The 16380-nt window shown below is 53.0% G+C and overlaps 6 protein-coding genes across 6 annotated transcripts; 5 read left to right on the top strand and 1 right to left on the bottom strand.

Moving 5' to 3' along the window:
• Positions 1-77: 77 nt before the first annotated feature.
• GCG54_00002293 (uncharacterized protein) lies at positions 78-449 on the top strand (the record flags this gene model as incomplete). Its single annotated transcript, XM_045402388.1, has 2 exons — positions 78-112; positions 164-449. The coding sequence occupies 2 exons, from the start codon at positions 78-80 to the stop codon at positions 447-449; spliced, it is 321 nt and encodes a 106-aa protein (XP_045258750.1).
• A 1493-nt stretch (positions 450-1942) lies between these two features.
• Positions 1943-3687, top strand: GCG54_00002292 (mRNA export protein mlo3; the record flags this gene model as incomplete). Its single annotated transcript, XM_045402387.1, has 5 exons — positions 1943-2173; positions 2223-2252; positions 3083-3247; positions 3300-3373; positions 3426-3687. 5 exons carry the CDS (start codon positions 1943-1945, stop codon positions 3685-3687), a joined length of 762 nt encoding a protein of 253 aa, XP_045258749.1.
• Positions 3688-4694: 1007 nt separating this feature from the next.
• Positions 4695-5534, bottom strand: GCG54_00002291 (Protein wos2; the record flags this gene model as incomplete). Its single annotated transcript, XM_045402386.1, has 3 exons — positions 4695-4882; positions 4996-5388; positions 5507-5534. 3 exons carry the CDS (start codon positions 5532-5534, stop codon positions 4695-4697), a joined length of 609 nt encoding a protein of 202 aa, XP_045258748.1.
• Positions 5535-7283: 1749 nt separating this feature from the next.
• GCG54_00002290 (Charged multivesicular body protein 3) lies at positions 7284-8031 on the top strand (the record flags this gene model as incomplete). Its single annotated transcript, XM_045402385.1, has 2 exons — positions 7284-7331; positions 7378-8031. The coding sequence occupies 2 exons, from the start codon at positions 7284-7286 to the stop codon at positions 8029-8031; spliced, it is 702 nt and encodes a 233-aa protein (XP_045258747.1).
• A 2558-nt stretch (positions 8032-10589) lies between these two features.
• On the top strand, positions 10590-12577 carry GCG54_00002289 (uncharacterized protein; the record flags this gene model as incomplete). The annotated part of the gene is made up of 4 exons (XM_045402384.1): positions 10590-10654; positions 10704-11026; positions 11087-12060; positions 12125-12577. Coding segments are annotated over 4 exons (1815 nt in total), but the record flags the coding sequence as incomplete, so codon positions are not given.
• Positions 12578-13888: 1311 nt separating this feature from the next.
• Positions 13889-14724, top strand: GCG54_00002288 (putative hydrolase YcaC; the record flags this gene model as incomplete). Its single annotated transcript, XM_045402383.1, has 2 exons — positions 13889-13946; positions 14000-14724. 2 exons carry the CDS (start codon positions 13889-13891, stop codon positions 14722-14724), a joined length of 783 nt encoding a protein of 260 aa, XP_045258745.1.
• Positions 14725-16380: the final 1656 nt, after the last annotated feature.

The following is a 16380-nucleotide window of genomic DNA, read 5'->3' as shown; positions in this document are numbered from 1 at the left end:
CACTCGGCGGCAGGCCTTAGCGCGGCGAGCTCCAGTCGTCTACCTGTCCCGTTCGGCTCAACACCAACTTCAAACCCATGTGCGCGGCGCAACCATCTCTCAGCAACACGTCGTAGAAGCTGGTCAATTCCTCACATTTCGAGTTGGAAAATATCAGCGTAAGTCAGGAGGACCTGCTTCGCATTGCACTACCGGATGACGGAAAAAAGAAGCTGACCCAGTGGAACAGTCACCCTCCAAAGCTACCCATCTTCGACGTGCACCCCTATTGCTGTCGCGCAGCCGATTCCTCGTTCACCATGATTTCCGACAACGATCTCTACCGCCTTGCGATCTTCCTTGGCTCCGCAGCCATGGTGTTGATCATCCTCTACCACTTCGTTGAGGTCAACTCCAAGGAAAACGACAAGACCCAAGAGAAGCCCGCCAAGGTCAAGGGCTCTTCATAAATGCATGTCGGCATACCGCCAGTCGGGACATAGAGCAAGGAACAAACAGTTGATTGTACGATAATCCGCGGCGGCTTCTTGAAGTATCTACATTACTTCCAGCGTCGTGCGGTACAAGACGACGTCCAATCTCGAGGCATCACATCAGGAGGTCGGTGGATGGCAGGATGCTGCGGACAGAGGATGCTGCAGAGACCCTCCGTGTGTGAAAGAACTACAAGCAAAAGGCACAGCAGCGATAGACTGCTTCACGGCAGTCTACTTCATGAGACGACGGGGTCTGATATACCCGTTGCGACAGCAGATGTCGCATGGTCTACATAATTCAAGCACAAATTTGAGCATAGGAACCTTTTCGGAACTTTGTGACGTGAGGCGTATTTCCAGCCACCTTGGATGACTGACGGTCTTCAGCCCAGCGGCGCGCCGCCTGAGGCGGTGTTGTCAGCTGCTCCTTCGTCGCCTATCAGCCTTATAATGCAAAAAATTGTCCCTTATTTTCGCCTGCGGGCATTTGGTCAAATTGTAACGGTACAGAGAAGATTAGCATGGCCCCTGCACAAGGATGACACGCTTAACCAAAGAGACTGCTAAGATTTTTTTGCACATGGTAGGACCAAAATGCAGAGAAAGAAACGTCGGTTTCAACAATGCACTTTTACACATTCTTTCCTCGAAGCTGTTAAAGCAAAACTGCGTGAAATTTGCTTCAAAGGCGATTCGAACACAAAACTTCGTCGAATTTAGAAAATTAGAGTGATGCGGCCTTGGGCATCATTTGAGGCCAAAATGATGCTGCTTATCATGAACATGGGCAAGCTTGATGAGCTGGACAAGCACTAATAGTTGAGCTGTAGAGGTGCGCCTACACCTTACGTAAGGTCCAGATGAAGGATGTGCGGCCTCAGATGCGGACCGTTGCTTCCTGCGCTGGGTCGGAAGGCAACAGCTCAAGCGGGCCTTTCCCAATTTAGATTAGTCCCATCCAATCACGCCTCCGCCTCAGGCCCCTCTTGTTTTTGTCAGGCGCGCCGCAGCCTGGTCCTGCTTGGCTCAGGCGCTCCGCTAGCAAACTGTCCCGCGTGCCTGCCTCCTTTCCCTTTTCGCCCGCGCCCGACTGTTCCATCCTCCTTCCGCAACTACTTCTCCTTTCCCAAGACAAGACTCATAAATCTCGACCACCGTCACGACCACATCGACTTTCACATAATAATTTTTCATTCCATCGCTGCGCTACCACCATTGCTCTGCAGCTTCTGTATTCCTCACTGCCTTTTTTTCCCCCCCAGACCGACCACTTCTCACAAGAAAGCTCTTCGCGCAAACTTTGAACGCGTCAAAGTTAGATCCTCTCCTTCAAAACACCACGCACCACATCGCATCGCGACCCATCGCCTGATTACCTGTCAGAAGCGACCGACTCAGCTGCGCAAATACCTCGCAGCAAAACCATTCATACCCTCAAGCCAACATCCCCCAAATTCACATTCACCATGTCTGGCAAGCTTGACCAGTCTCTTGACGAGATCCTCTCCACTCAGCGTCGCTCCTCCGGCGGTCCCCGTCGTCGCTCTCAGCGCCGTTCCACTGGTCGCCCTGCGGCCGCTGCCCCAGTCGGCGGTGTTCAGAAGACATCGAAGCCTGCGCGTGCCGCCGCAAACAAGCCCAACGCCGCTAAGCCCTCGCAAGGCTCTGGTGACAGCAAGGTCATCGTGAGCAACCTGGTAAGTCGCACGCCTGCATCGCTACCAACTCCTACTAACTTCTCCGCAGCCCAAGGATGTCTCCGAGCAACAGATCAAGGTATGTTGCCGATAAGGCTCTTCAGCCCTCGGACTTTGTTCGACCTGTCATTTCTCGCCCGTCCTCTTTCCCTACCGGCGCCGTAGCGAGATGAAACCCATGGTGGCCATTGCCACTTGCCAGCTGGAACATGTCAAGATACCGCAAGACTCCTTCCTCGATGCTGCAATTCCTGAGATATGGTGCAGAGCCCATCGGAAGTTGAGCACGCCCTGGTCGCGCAATGAAATTGTCATCTTGGGTAGCCTGGTCAGCACCTTGGAAGATTGATAGCGCAGACTGCAAATGGGACGTTGGTAGTCACATCATGTTCAACCAACAGCTTGGTGCGAATGCTGTCCACCAAGCATAGCAAGCAACACGAGATGTAGCCCTTTCAGCGAGCACAGCAGTGAGCATGAGCGCAGCACAGGCTAGGATGGCTCCCATATCTAGCTTCGCCGCTATCGGTATGCCGACCTAGCATGACTCGAATTCTAGAGGGATCTGGGGGATTTATGCGAGCGATCAATATGGCTGAAATATGCCTGTTGACTAAAGTGCCAATGCCAACTGCTCCGAGACTTGGCTGCGACTGTTTCTTTTCCGAATTGGGGTGATACCCTTCGACAAGACGGCGACTTCGTGCGAGACGATTTGACTTGGCTGGGCATCTGTTGGGATGGACGCTGACACGCGTACTAACGCTCACTGCTCTGCTCGCTTCCATTGTCCCATGCTCCGGCGATTCTTGGATTCTCGGTTTCTTGCCCTGCCCGGCGCGGATTTAGAAGACGACGATTGTGATTGATATACAGCGCTTGCGGTTAACTAACATCGACTTCCATCAGGAGTACTTCCTCACTTCAGTTGGACCCATCAAGAGGGTAGAAATTTCCTACGGACCCAACTCCGTCAGCCGCGGCATCGCGAACATTACCTTCCGTGACGCGGATGGCGCTAGCAAGGCCTTCCAGAAGCTGAACGGTCTTCTCGTCGACAACCGCCCCATCAAGGTATGTGATACACATGATGCTGCTAGTTGTGAATCCGTCTCACAAATGACAGATTGAGATTGTTGTCAGTGCTTCTCAGGCTGCCAACGTCATTCCCCCCTCCAAGACTCTTGCTGAGCGCACTTCGTAAGTAGAGTCTGAGCAGATCACTACCGGCTCGACACTAACAGGTTCACAGTCAGCCCAAGGCTCAGCCTAAGTCGGCTGCCATTAACAAGCGCAACGCCAATGCCAATAAGGGCCCCGCTGCTGGAAATGCTCAGGCTGGCAAGAAGCCACGCCGTGCCCGCTCTGGTCGCCCCGCCAAGAAGACTCAGGAGGAACTTGACTCTGAGATGGCTGACTATTTCGAGTCTGGCAACGCTAACAACGAGAATGCTGCGGCTCCCGCCCCGGCTGCCACGAACGGCGACGCCGCCATGGAGGAGGACATCATGTAAACTGAGCTCAAGCATAGACTTGGCCTCGGATACGCCCACGAATGCCAGGTACTGAGAAAGTCGAAGAAGGACAACGCGTGGGGGCGCCTTTGATCTTTCCTTTTTGCGCGTTTCGTGAGACTCTCACAACAGAATGCTGGAAGGGGAGTAGACGAGCGGAGGCTACGGGATTCTGGCTTTGATTTTGACACGCATTGGTTTTCAAACTTACAGATTGCCTCCCCAGCCTTTCGGCTCAACCCAAAACTACCAAAATGGTGCTCTCGGCTCGAAAGAACTGAAAAGGTACTGACATATACATTTGCTTCGCCCGGTTGTTCGGTAGTAGGGCATGTACTATAGCAAACCTCAAAGTCACAGCGACTTTAATACACAAAACGCCGAGCCCCCAACATGAGTTCCAATCTGATTGCGTGAAAGTGACAAAGCGAAGTTCGTAAGCCTGATGCCACCAAGCGAGGCTTACGTCGGTCTTAAGTAGATGATCTGCCAAATATTGATGTTGATATCGCAGGGTTTTCCCGCCGGTTTTAGACTGTAAATAGTGGTAGCAGGTCAGACGTCATCATATGATTCCCAAAAGCAACGCCTAGGCAAGTCACAGATGAATAGAGTGGGCGGAGAAAGATTGCTGAATTGACTTAATGAATCGGCCTGGTCCCCAGACGACACTATCCGCAGTGGCCTAGTATGGGCAGAACCGAATACCGCCTCAGCTAAAATCCTTGGATGAAGACACAGAGAACAGCGATACCTCTTCGTCGAATGCCTTGTCTCTCTGCCCATCCTCCGTAACCCCCCTAAAAACACATCACACATAACGTCTTTCTTTTTCATCTTGATCAAAGAGTACATTCAGGTCATGAGTCTAGAGCGTAGATTCCGCGGTCCCGCAAGTAAGAGCCGAAAACGCCTGCTGCTTTTGCCAAGGAGCTGGGCTCTGATACCGGGAAAAGTCGATCTCTCGAAGTGGGTTCGACAGGTGAAGAGGGGAATAATGAACCAGCTTATTTCTCGGCAGCCTTGCCGGCGGCCGGGCTCGCCTTGTCGTCCTCCTCACCCTCCAGAGGGGGCATGTCATCGTCATCCTCCTCCTCGTCGTCGACGTCCTCCATACCCGGGGCACCGCCTCCGAGCTTGGAGAAGTCGATGCCGCCGAAGTCGCCGCCAGCGCCGCCCATGCCAGGCATGCCACCTGCAAATGCACATATTAGCAACGTGGAAACTCGGAAATTGAAAAATCGGCGGAGAGCCCCGCCATCGCGGGGTAGACGGGTTCGCCGTGGGGTTCGAGCTTTTTTCACGTACCCATGCCACCGAACTGAGAGAAGTCCTCCTCGCCAGCCTCCTCCTGCTCGTCCTCGTCGACCCACTTGTCGAAGTCGGTCTTGAGGTAGTGAACCTTCTTGGGCTCCTTCAGAAGACGGGGCCAGTACTCCTCCTTGAGCTCCTTCTTCTGGAGCTTGAGCTCGACGTTCTTGCCAGTGTGGTTGACCTTGCTCTCGGCGGGGTCGATCTCGGCGTAGAACTCAACGTCGAGGGCGTACGTCCGCTTCAGAGAGTCGGAGTGGCCCTTGAAGCTCAGACCGGTGGGCTTGAGGTCGAGCTTAAGGTTGGAGGCCGGGACGTCAGGGACGGAGATGGTCAGGTAGACGAAGTTCTTGGACTCGTCAGAGGAGCTGGAGCGCTGGGCCCAGAGAACTGTTGGAGGCTTGTTAGCTTGCTGCGCACACACAACGGCAGGGTCGGTAAATGGGCTGTCGGAGTTGAAGGCGCGGCGATTGGCATCTCGACTGCGACAGTCAAGTTTTGCACGTACCCTCAGGAGTTGCCGTGGTGTCGGACATTTTGGTGGTGGTGGATGTGATTCGTGTAAGGAGCTATGACGGGGGATGAGGGGTAGTTATTTTACGCGGGTGCGCAAACGTTTCGCAGATATCGCAAGAGAAGTTGCAATATAGCCTGGGAGAAGAGTTAACACGCGAGGTGGTTTGTTGTTGTAACAGAGGAAGACTGACTTGTGGTGTAAGGTAGGTAGGGGTGTGAAATAAGGTAGGAGCAAGATCAGAGTGTGCGAGGGGGAGGAGAGTGGAAGCTAAGAAGGGGTTTGTGAGGCTACGGTTGGAAAAGGCTGGGCCCTGGTGTTGGGGTGAGGCCGGGGTGGGTTCCAGTTGTAGTTACCGCCTAGGGGATCACGGGCAATTGTAGAAGGCGCTCGAAAGATTTGGAACGGCAGCAGCAGGCAACGGCAGCCCACCAAGTGCCACGAGCTGTACCTACCTCCTACCAAGTAGCGCTGCACTGGGCCGCTGCGGACCGGACCCTGGCAGGGCTGAACGCACTGTACGCTTAGGAATCCTATCCCTTCCCCTCTTCTGGCGCGCTCTTTCCAGTTTGCCTGTCTGCCATTCATGCCCCTTCCGCCTGCCAGTCAGATCCTTCACTCGCTTTTTTTCGTCTAGGGATTCTGCGCCAGGTACCTGGCTGGAGTTCTGGACTTGCAGGCTGAGCCTCGCGCCTGCTTTTCCAGCGGCTGCCAGGTACTTCGATCTCTGGGGCGAGGCCCACTCAGCCGAATGTACCTCCTTCCCTGCTCTTCCCCCTCTCTGCTGACGTTTGCTTGCAATTGGAAGAGGCATCTCAGTGCTGGCTGGGCACGCAGCACTGCTGCGGTAGACTTCCAGCCCCCCTTGCAACCCCACGAAATAGGCATGGCATCGCCTAGAGTTGGTTTGGCTCGCTGGGCGTGTGCTTCCTGCAGCTCAGAGTGAGGCGCAACATGCGAGAAACACGACGCAAATACGAAACAGCTTTGTTTTCTGCGCTGCTTCTTTCGTTAGCGTCCGCGAAATATTCACCTGCTATTCATAAGGTGCCTTGTTGTAGTACCGTGCTGTCAGAGTACCGTTTGCTCCATCTGAGACAGAACGTGCTTGTCATCAAGCTTCATCTCGTCTTTTGTTCCCATCAGATCTAAAGTGCAGTGAGATCATCGTGGATCCCCCCACCTCGGGGCCTCATTTGTTAGCATACGACATTGCCGGGCGAGGCGGATTATGTATCCTGCCAGCCTGCCAACTTGGACTCCTCTGCGTGTCTGTAGAAGACCATCCGATGGAGACGTCACTTCCTGCGTCAGAACAACCCAATCCTGATAATTGTGCACTTGAGAGATGTGACAAGTCGACAGGATGAACTAGCAGCAGCTGTAACCTTAGACTCAAGTTTGTTTCTCGAGCTCCGCCAAGCCGCCTGTTCAGAGTGAGCCGAAGGTTTCCTCGCCCCGGTTGGTGATTCGCATGGTTTACCACGGACGCACCCCGGTATCATACTTTTCCTTCTTACGCGCATACTATTTGCAGCGTCTCCACGTGACGACAATCCCCCACTACGGCCCGTGTCAGTTGAGGCAGCGATCCAGGGAATGACGACACATCGCTCCCAGACCCAAGGCAGCGCTTATCGAACCCGCCAACACAAGAGGCTGGTGACAGCCCATCACGCATCCATCAGTCCCGCGCTCGCACCTACGCCTCGAAGCCGAATCTCCACACATTGACGGCGTTCACCGGCCATTGTCCGCCGCCCAGCCCATCATGGAGACCCTCAAGTCGCTGTTCGTCAAGCCCGATCCGCAGCAACAGGTACGGCAGCTCTACCGCCCGACGAAATGCCAAAGACACTGACCAGACTTCTCTCCTGCAGCTGCGGAAGTGCAATGCTCTTATGCGCTCCAACATCCGCAAACTAGACCGCGACATCAACCAAGTCAGACAAGTCGAAGCCAAGACGAAGCAACTCATCGTCCAAGCCGATAAGCGAGCCCAACGAGACCCCACGCGAGCGAAGCAAGCACAAAAAGAAGCCCGCGACTTTGCCCGCGAGCTCATCCGCGCACGAAAAACGAGCTCTCGACTCATCACTTCGAAGGCCCAGCTCAACAGCGTCCAGATGCAGGTCAACGAAGCCTTTGCCGTGCGTAAGATCGAGGGTAGCATCCGCGCGAGCGTCGGCGTGATGAAGGACGTCAACCGCCTGATCCGACTACCCGAATTGGCCGGCACGATGCAGGAGTTGAGCGCTGAGTTGATGAAGGCTGGTATCATCGAGGAGATGGTTGGCGAGAGCTTGCCAGAGGACATGGACGAGCTGGAAGAGGAGGAGGCCGAGGGCGAGGTTGATAAGGTACTTGGAGAGATCCTTAAGGACCGCATGCCCAAGGAGCAGCTCCCCGCCGTGCCCGTCGCACAGGAGCCCAAGCCGGTCGAGGCCGAGGAGGAAGAGGAGGATGCCGAGGCTATGATGGACCAGATGCGCAACAGGCTCGAAGCCTTGAGGAGCTAAGGGTGGTGCTTCTTTCTTCTCTGCATCTCGACACAGACGGCGTATACGGCGTTTCGGTTGCGTGGAAGGTTTCTGCATGGGAAATTTTGATATAGCGTTGCGTAGGCGCTCGGCACCGAGGGGCTTGAGCCGGTTATCATCCCGGCCGCTCCGCTGAGACTCATCCGTTTGTTGTTCCCACATATCATCTACATGTTTCGTCTGGCGTTTGGAGTAGACGAGGTCGAAAGACATACAATTTATCAAGTCCTCACGAGGCCGTATAAGTTGAAGATGGCCGTGAGGGCGTATTTACTAGTGATTTTGCTGCCTTTCAAGTGAAGTACTTCGAAAGGACCAATTCAGGAGACTTCGGGTCTGATATCCTTGCTCATGAGTAATTGGCCAAAGCTTATGTTGGGGCAGACGTGTGTCCTCGGGGTAATGACAAGAACAGAATGACGAGGAAGGCAAACGGCATAGAGAGGATCATTCTCAGAGGCGTCGGCGAATTTCTTACGGACCTCGGCTGTTCTAGTCAGCTTAGTCTTCTTCAGATCTTTTATATCCACGTTATGCGTAACGACGATTGAACTTTTTCCGAGTGATTTGGGACCATGACAACTTTTCCTTGTCAGATTAGAGAGCTAAAGATTACGACTGCGATCTGCAATTCGCAGCTCGGTGTACTCATCGTCTCTGTCGCCCTGCTCTCGAAATCATGACAATGGAGCGCCGCAGGTCAGCTCCATCAGTGCAACAGCTGAAGCAAAAAGCCTCGGATTGGGATGTACGACTAGGCTGTGAAGGTTCTTGGGATCATCTGGGTCTGAAATGAGCCGAATGTCTAGATCTACGACCGCAAAAAGACATCCTATCTCCCGCTGTTCCACGTAGACATCATCGATGGTCCAGAAATCTCGAAGCCAAGGGTTTCGAAGAGCTGAAGAACTCCAGCGGCAAGTGCAAAAGCATTGCTCGCCTTTCCCGGACAACATCAGGACCTAAACTGACAACGAGTCGCAAGAAGGCTCAAAAACGCTTAGTGACCTCTCTATAGTTGTCATGTTCTTGCCGCTTCTGTACGGTGAAAATCTCCTACAGATTCCAATTCTCTATCCTTGCACGTGGTGTCATTGACGTGATAGTGCCATTCATCATGGGGAAGAAGTCGCAGACAACATTCCTTGTCGCAATCCTGCGTCAGCGCATCACATGGTTTATATGCCGACCTCCAGCTGCATGACCTCAACGCTGTGGAAAGACTGGTACTGTTTGATGGAAGGCTGAATCTTGTATTTTTTGCGGTGACCTTGTCATATTGAGAAGGTGTTGGACTTGCTGGTGTACTGGATGAGTGTGAGTAAATAGGGTGGTCAGAAGATACACACCAAGATGCATGAGCTGAAAACCGAATGGCTCACGTGAAGCATATCAGCGGCCGCGAGATACGCAGCTCACATTGAAGTCTAGATAAGGGGTCGGAAAAGGATAGCAAACACGAGTAGCATTTCCAAGCCAAGGTGTTCTGCCAGCCTTGCTGATGTGCAAAGTGCACTTTGGCCTCGGCAACAAACAACACGACTCACATATTACAAATGAGTGTGTCTGACAGCCCGAGTTCCAGAAGCTTTCGGCTCAAACTTTTCGAAAATTCTTCCAACTCTGCCATCACCCTGTTCAGACCACAGCCTGCTTCAAGCGTAACAACCCTCTCTTCGAAAGCCCCCCACCCCCCCTCCAAGGAAATAGTTCAATACCACTAACACACCATCATGACGCCACCCGTGGTTGCTGTTTGTTTTTGAATCTTTTTCGAAAGATGAAAGCAATGAAACGTTTGAGAGTAGAGGATGCCACTTGAAAGCAAATTGTAGCAAATAATTTCTGTCTACCTAGGCATTTATCCGACAGAAGATGAGAGTTTCAGTATTTGAAGCTTTGCTTTAGGGAATAAATTTCTGACACTATAGACTTACTTGCTTTCTATGACTAGACCATAATCTTCAAAAAGAGATGCATGCATCTGCAAGAATCCAAAGGCAGTGAGTGGGGTGGCTTCCAGAGAGGTGGGCAATATCTGATATATTGTAGGATAGGCAAGCATTTCGTATCCGCAGGACAAGTGTTGAGCTGAGAGTTGCTGGACTGATGTGCAGTGACAGATATCGACGATGACCACTGGTATCTGATGGAGATGGAAGTCCTGATTATGGTCTTCTGCGGCCATTGATGAATTCTACGTTATTTTATCATAGTAATTTCCCATGCTTATCATAACCTCGTTCTTGCGATGGGAAGCTCGACAGGGCGCAATCTGCGTCGAGAAATTAAACATGGAACGGGTTGGATGCTACACGGCTGCAGATAAGTTCAGCCTGCTTTATCCTCCTGCACATGAAGACTGAGGCTGCATCGATAGTGCGGCTTTCCGCATTCTTTTTGTAGATGATTTCCTTTTGGGGACAGCCTGCTTATCTACGGACGGCCTCGTGGATATATGTTGGCACCGGTCTAGGCATGCGGGACCTGGCCCAGTACCAACCCACGAAGGATGTGTGGTAGACTTTTCCAGAGCAATGTATATACATGAAACCCCCAAGCCTGTGCTCTGCAAGCTTTCATCGTTCGAACAGAGTGCTGTGTTCATCGCCTACCGGCCACAATTTACAAGGCAACTTATAACAGCATAGCCACACTGTCGAGATGGCTGGCTCAACTTCACCTCAGCGCGCGTCCTCGACGAATGCGATTGTGTGGTATCTAATCTACAATTCTCTTATTATTTCTTTGAGCGGTCTCGCTGTCGTTTTTTGGATTATCGGATCCAAGCGGCCTTTACTGTATCCCGTCGAATTTGGGGAGTGGCTGCGAGCTAACCCAAAGACCGGAACCATCATCTGGACAGCATGCGGTAGTGTTTCTGCAGCTATCTTCCTGCTGTTGCTCAAATGTTGTCTGCTTCTGATGATCAGACAGAGAGCCCGTGAAGGAGCCACCTTTTCCACAATTGAAGGTAGATACTAACTCCTAAGAACCCTGCATACGACTTTTAAAACCTGTTAACACTCTGAAGGATGGAACAGGTGTGCTAACGAACAACCGCTTTTTAACACCAAACGCCTAAAGCTATCTGGATTTACAATTGTCAACTGGCTCGTCGCGTTGACCCTCACTACAGCCTTCACAACGCTCCTCACCCCAACCAACGTCCTCGTCAGCGAGGGTATCCTCGGCGACGAACTCGATTACACAGCTGATGAATTTCGGGACTGGTACAACATACGAGGCTCAGACAATAATGTACCAGTGAATAAGCGCTACCTGTGTGAACGGATGACTTATACCTCATCGACAGGTTCCGTCAATTTCCCTACTTGCCCTCACACAGATGACCCTATTGGTTATATTTCTGCAGGAGTTTCCGCTACCCAACAAACTCTCGGCGTCGACAATGCATCAGTGAGAGTCATCGACAGCCTATTCCAAGGCTCGACTGGCGGAGTACTCCCCATCGGTTTCCGTGGCATCCCGGCCTTCAACAACGTGGATTTCAAGAACTGGGACCCCTCCACTAGATACCCGCATTTCAACTACACCCTTTCACAACAAGGCCTCTCTGCAGAAGTGTCGTGTTATGAAACACTAGACACGCCGATAGAGAATAAGATTCTGGAGACGCTGAACGTGACCAACTCAGCTGATAACCACAACACCCTACAGTTGGTTGAGTACTCTATTCGGAAGGACTTTTGCATTAGACAAGATAAGTGGGTTGTGCCGAGCATAGGTGTTGTGGCGCACTCCCTGTGTCAGCCTGATCGAGACATTAAGAAATATGAGTTCTATCTCAAGCCGTTTGGGAAGTATGACAACCTTCCGAAAATCACGTGCACAATTGAGCCGATGATCACCAACAACCTCGTCACTTATTCCACAGCCACAGGGCTGTTCACGTCAAAGATCGTGGAGACGATTGGCAGTTCAGCCGTGCCAAATGAGACGATCGCCAACGTTAACGATCTTCTCAGCTACTCCATCACGAGTTGGGTGTGTTTTAGTTCTTTCGCGCGGCCTTCCTTAGGTACAACACTAACAGGAGCCACACCTCTAGGGAAGCGGTCTGATCGACTCCATTCTTAGCCTCAATACTACCGGGGATGGCTCGGGAAACTTCACGTATCCAGTCGCCGTTGAGTCTGCTTTGCGCGGCTTGGCTGAATATGCAGGCACCTACTCACGGATATACTATTCTGCCAAATACAATGCAACCGGTCGAAGCACTGTCAATGGGACTTATACCACTTCTAGAGTCGGATATCATCAGACACAGCCGACAGCTTTGTTAATCGTCCTTCCTATGATCTTATACCTGGTTTCCATTGCAGGATGGTACACATACAAGGGTCTGAAGACCGGCGTGCGGATCGATGACGATTTCGACCCAACGAATAGTACTGCGCTGGTAACTGCCGCAGCCTTGGGTGCGTCGAAAAAAGGACTGAATCTGGAGAAATTCACTGGCCTTAATCAATATTATGAGATGGTTTCAGGATTTCAAAGTCAAGTACGACGAGGGAAAGGGGTTCATGTTGGTGACTGAGCAACCCGTGGAAAGCAGTGGTGACTCGAGTTCGGGATACAGTCACATCCTGACGTAAGGAGTGTTGGTTTGGACGTTGGAAATTTAAAAGTAACGTTGTAGAAATGCAATCAAGTTGTTATGACAATCTATTTATTATCCACAAAACATTACAACGAGCCACATCTCTTCCTCATATTATGGTTGCTCTACGGAAGCCAATCGCCACGGATGCTTAGAGGCTGCATCAAATGGCGTTGACCAACGGGAAGAACTCTTATGCAGCCTACACGGTTGCTGACACACGCCACATAACCGCTTAGAAACCGGGCGAATGCTCTCCACAACGCAATCGCGGCATCGACCAAGGAACCCCGACCCCACTACGGAGCGGGACGCATCTCACAAAGCAGAACTCCCGTCTTATCAAATACCGACGCGGGCCTTAGCTAAGCCAGCACCAACGACTCCATTTCTCTACGCCACGAAAACATCCGTCATCATCAATATGGCAGGTCCTGTCTGGCTCGTCCAACCGATGCGGGGCTTTGGGGAAATGAGTTGTGTGGCCCTGTTGTCTCCTTTCGTACGTCCCTGGTGACGGAGGCTTAGTCAAGACCACGCAGCAGCTCAAGCACCAGCAAATTTCTGGGGTTGGGAGATGCTTACGCCCAGCTTATGGCATTTTGGATGGGACGTCTCCTCTCTGTATGGGTACCACCGGCGGAGTTCCACCTCCGGCCATCGCTCCGGGCCGTTCGGCAGACTGTATCGTCAGAAGCCAATGAAACCAATTCAAAGTGCCGATGAGGCTATAGATCTGCCAAGAGATGAGCAGGGGGGCTGACTAACGTACACTCAATGTTTACTGCATCCTTCGAAAGCACATCTCCAGCATCTTTCCCAAAGAGGAAATTCTCGTGGGAGAAGCACGACAGCAGACAAGGCTGGATGGATTTCTGTTACACCGAGTCGGATTTACAGCATATCGCCATGAAAATGCACCGAATGGGAAATGACGCATATTGAGTGAGAGGCACGTGGGCGGTGACCGTTGGTAGGAACGTTGCCCACGATGTCGAAATTGCGGAGTAGACTCCGAGAAGGGTAGCGTCTGCGGAACCAGATGTCAAGGTGTATCGACGAAATCTTGTATATAAGAGAGGTATCGACTTATCTTCGTCAAAGAATATACTCTTCATCCTCATCAAGCAGACAAATCGAGCCCAAGTCTATATCTCGACCTCCAGACTCAAACAGCTTGCTCCAGGACCAAACCCCCAAGCCGTTAACAACATGAAGTTCTCCCTTACTCTCGCGGCTTCGACCCTCATCTCCGCCGTGGTTGGCGATGGTAAGTCGCACTTACAACCGGACGAATCTTCGCAGCCGACTAACACCAAACAGCCGTCCCCTGGGAGAGACTCAACAAGAACGACTCCATGCTTCTGGTTGTCGACATGCAGGAGGGACTCTTCAACCTCGCCCGCGACTTCGACCCGACCCTCTACCGCAACGCCATGCTGGCTCACTCCTCTCTGGCCAACATCTTTGACCTTCCCGTCGTCCTGACCACCTCCGCCGAGACCGGTAAGCCAAACTTTGCCTCTAAGCCAACTGTCATCTCGACCAAACCGCTAACACAGCCAGGCCCCAATGGACCTCTCCCTCAGGAGATCCTCGACATGCACCCCACGGCGCCCCTGATCAAGCGCAACGGCGAGGTCGACGCCTGGGACAACGCCGACTTCCGCGACGCCGTCCGCGCCGCCAACAAGTCGCAGATCATCCTCGCGGGCATCACCACCGACGTCTGCACCACCTTCCTCGCGCTCTCGCTCCGCGCCGAGGGCTACTCCGTCTGGGCCAACGTCGAGGCGTCCGGCACCACCACCGAGCTCATCCGCGACATCTCCAACGACCGCATGGCCGCCGCCGGCGTCCAGGTCGTCTCGCTCTTCTCCATCTCCCTCGACCTCATGCGCGACTGGCGCAACACCCCCGGCGCCAACGAGCTCTTCTCCTGGCTCGACGAGTACTACCCCGCCTACGGCTACATTGCCCGCGGGCACCGCGCCGCTGTCGAGAACGGCACTGTCAGCGATGCGCAGAAGACCCTGCCTCTGCGCTGAAATGGTAAAGATTTGAGATTCTCTTATTGAAGGGAGATAATGGGAGGATGGTATGATTCCCTGAAAATGGCAAAAGTCGTCGGATTATGGTATTCAAAAGGCTTCCTATGCCCTTTCATCTTCAAGTCTCTCATTCACGAGCCCCGCGGCTATTTTAGACTGGTTCCCGCATTAGGGTGATTGTTTCTCACATCAGAAGCAGACATAATTGAAAGCCTTCAAGCTGGCTCATGTAACATGGAGATCAGCTCGTTCAATGCCACCGAACATCCCTCTGAGGTGACAAAAGTGCAGTAGTCTCCCTTAGCCCCGGAGATCCGGCGATCATTACTCGCCACCCGACCGCCGTCGTCCACTCCTCCGACGTCTGCATTCCTAAAACGGCAAGTCAGGGGTCCCCAGCCCCGGAGAACGGCCCAGCGCGGTGTCCGCCAAGTGGGGCGCACCCCGACGCACACCATCACGGACGGGGATGACGGGCTGCGCAGCGGGGCCGAGCAAGGTCGCCGGCGGACTGGTTACCCCCGGTCGATCGGCGGACGGCAAGAAGCAGCTTTGACAGCTGCTTCTGCCGAGGCTACGTGCGGACGGATTTAGAACCCGTTTCTTTTCCAGCGGGACGGCCGGGGAAGGCCTTCCGTATGCGGGATGATATAATGCAAACCCTCCTTCCTGATGCTTCAATCTCCGGGGATGCTCTACGCGGAACAGACATGCCATGCAATCGATCGATCGTACGGTTCCCCCTTGTGATCCGAGCATCGCTGGCACACCCAGGAAGGGCTGTGCTGCTTATTGCTCCTCCTGCACACGTAAGGAAAAGCTCGGATGGAGTTCGTGAACAAGGTTAGAGGAGCTCTCAGCTTGCATGCCGCACGCAGTTATTGCTACATGCCCGTGAACCTGCTGGCTGCACCACGCGGCAATCCAAACACAAACCGGGGGGAGGACGAGGGACAGCGAAACCTTGCTACATGTGCCGCCGCCGCCAAATCTCACCTCACCACCGATCGATCAACGCGGCTGAAAGTCAAACATCAGACGTCGGCGGCGATCGTCATCCAGCCCCGGCGCAGCAATGTAAAGACTATTTACCTCCCATTTCCACATCCGCTTCAGCCCCGAGATTCCTGAGCCGACGCCAGAGATTGGCATGTCGGCAGCCGATTTTGAGTGTGGTCAGAGCGGCTACCTAGCATCATGTCCGCAACGGCTGTGCCTCGCGTGTGTGCTGCCCAAAAGCAAAACGCAAACATACAGTTTCTACCAACTGGCATTCTCTCCCCGCCAGTGCCCCTGACGATCCGGCGTGCGATCAGAGACACAGAGCGGTGGTGCATCTGCCAGCTAGCTTCTGCGACCGGGGTATCTGTCGCAAACGGGACTGTGGATGGAATGGAGGAGGTCTCGTGTAGTCTTGCTTTTCCCAGGTCCCCATTTCGTTACGTGAGACATGTGGGATATCGGAGCGTAGAGGGGAGGGCTAGACAAATCTCAAAAGGAAAAAATTCCTTACCCAACGCCAAGGATCAAAGACAAATGCAAGTCTCAAAAAAGCCTCGTTGCGTCCCTGTCATTTTTTGACTGAATCTTCAATTATGACTGTCATGGAAAGCGGCGGTGAGACTTGTCGCATACATATCGATTGGGCCCCGA

This window comes from Colletotrichum gloeosporioides (assembly GCF_011800055.1).
Source record: "Colletotrichum gloeosporioides strain Lc1 chromosome Unknown consensus_84, whole genome shotgun sequence".
In the NCBI taxonomy this organism is placed as follows: domain Eukaryota; kingdom Fungi; phylum Ascomycota; class Sordariomycetes; order Glomerellales; family Glomerellaceae; genus Colletotrichum; species Colletotrichum gloeosporioides.
This window is presented reverse-complemented; position numbering and strand designations above follow the sequence as displayed.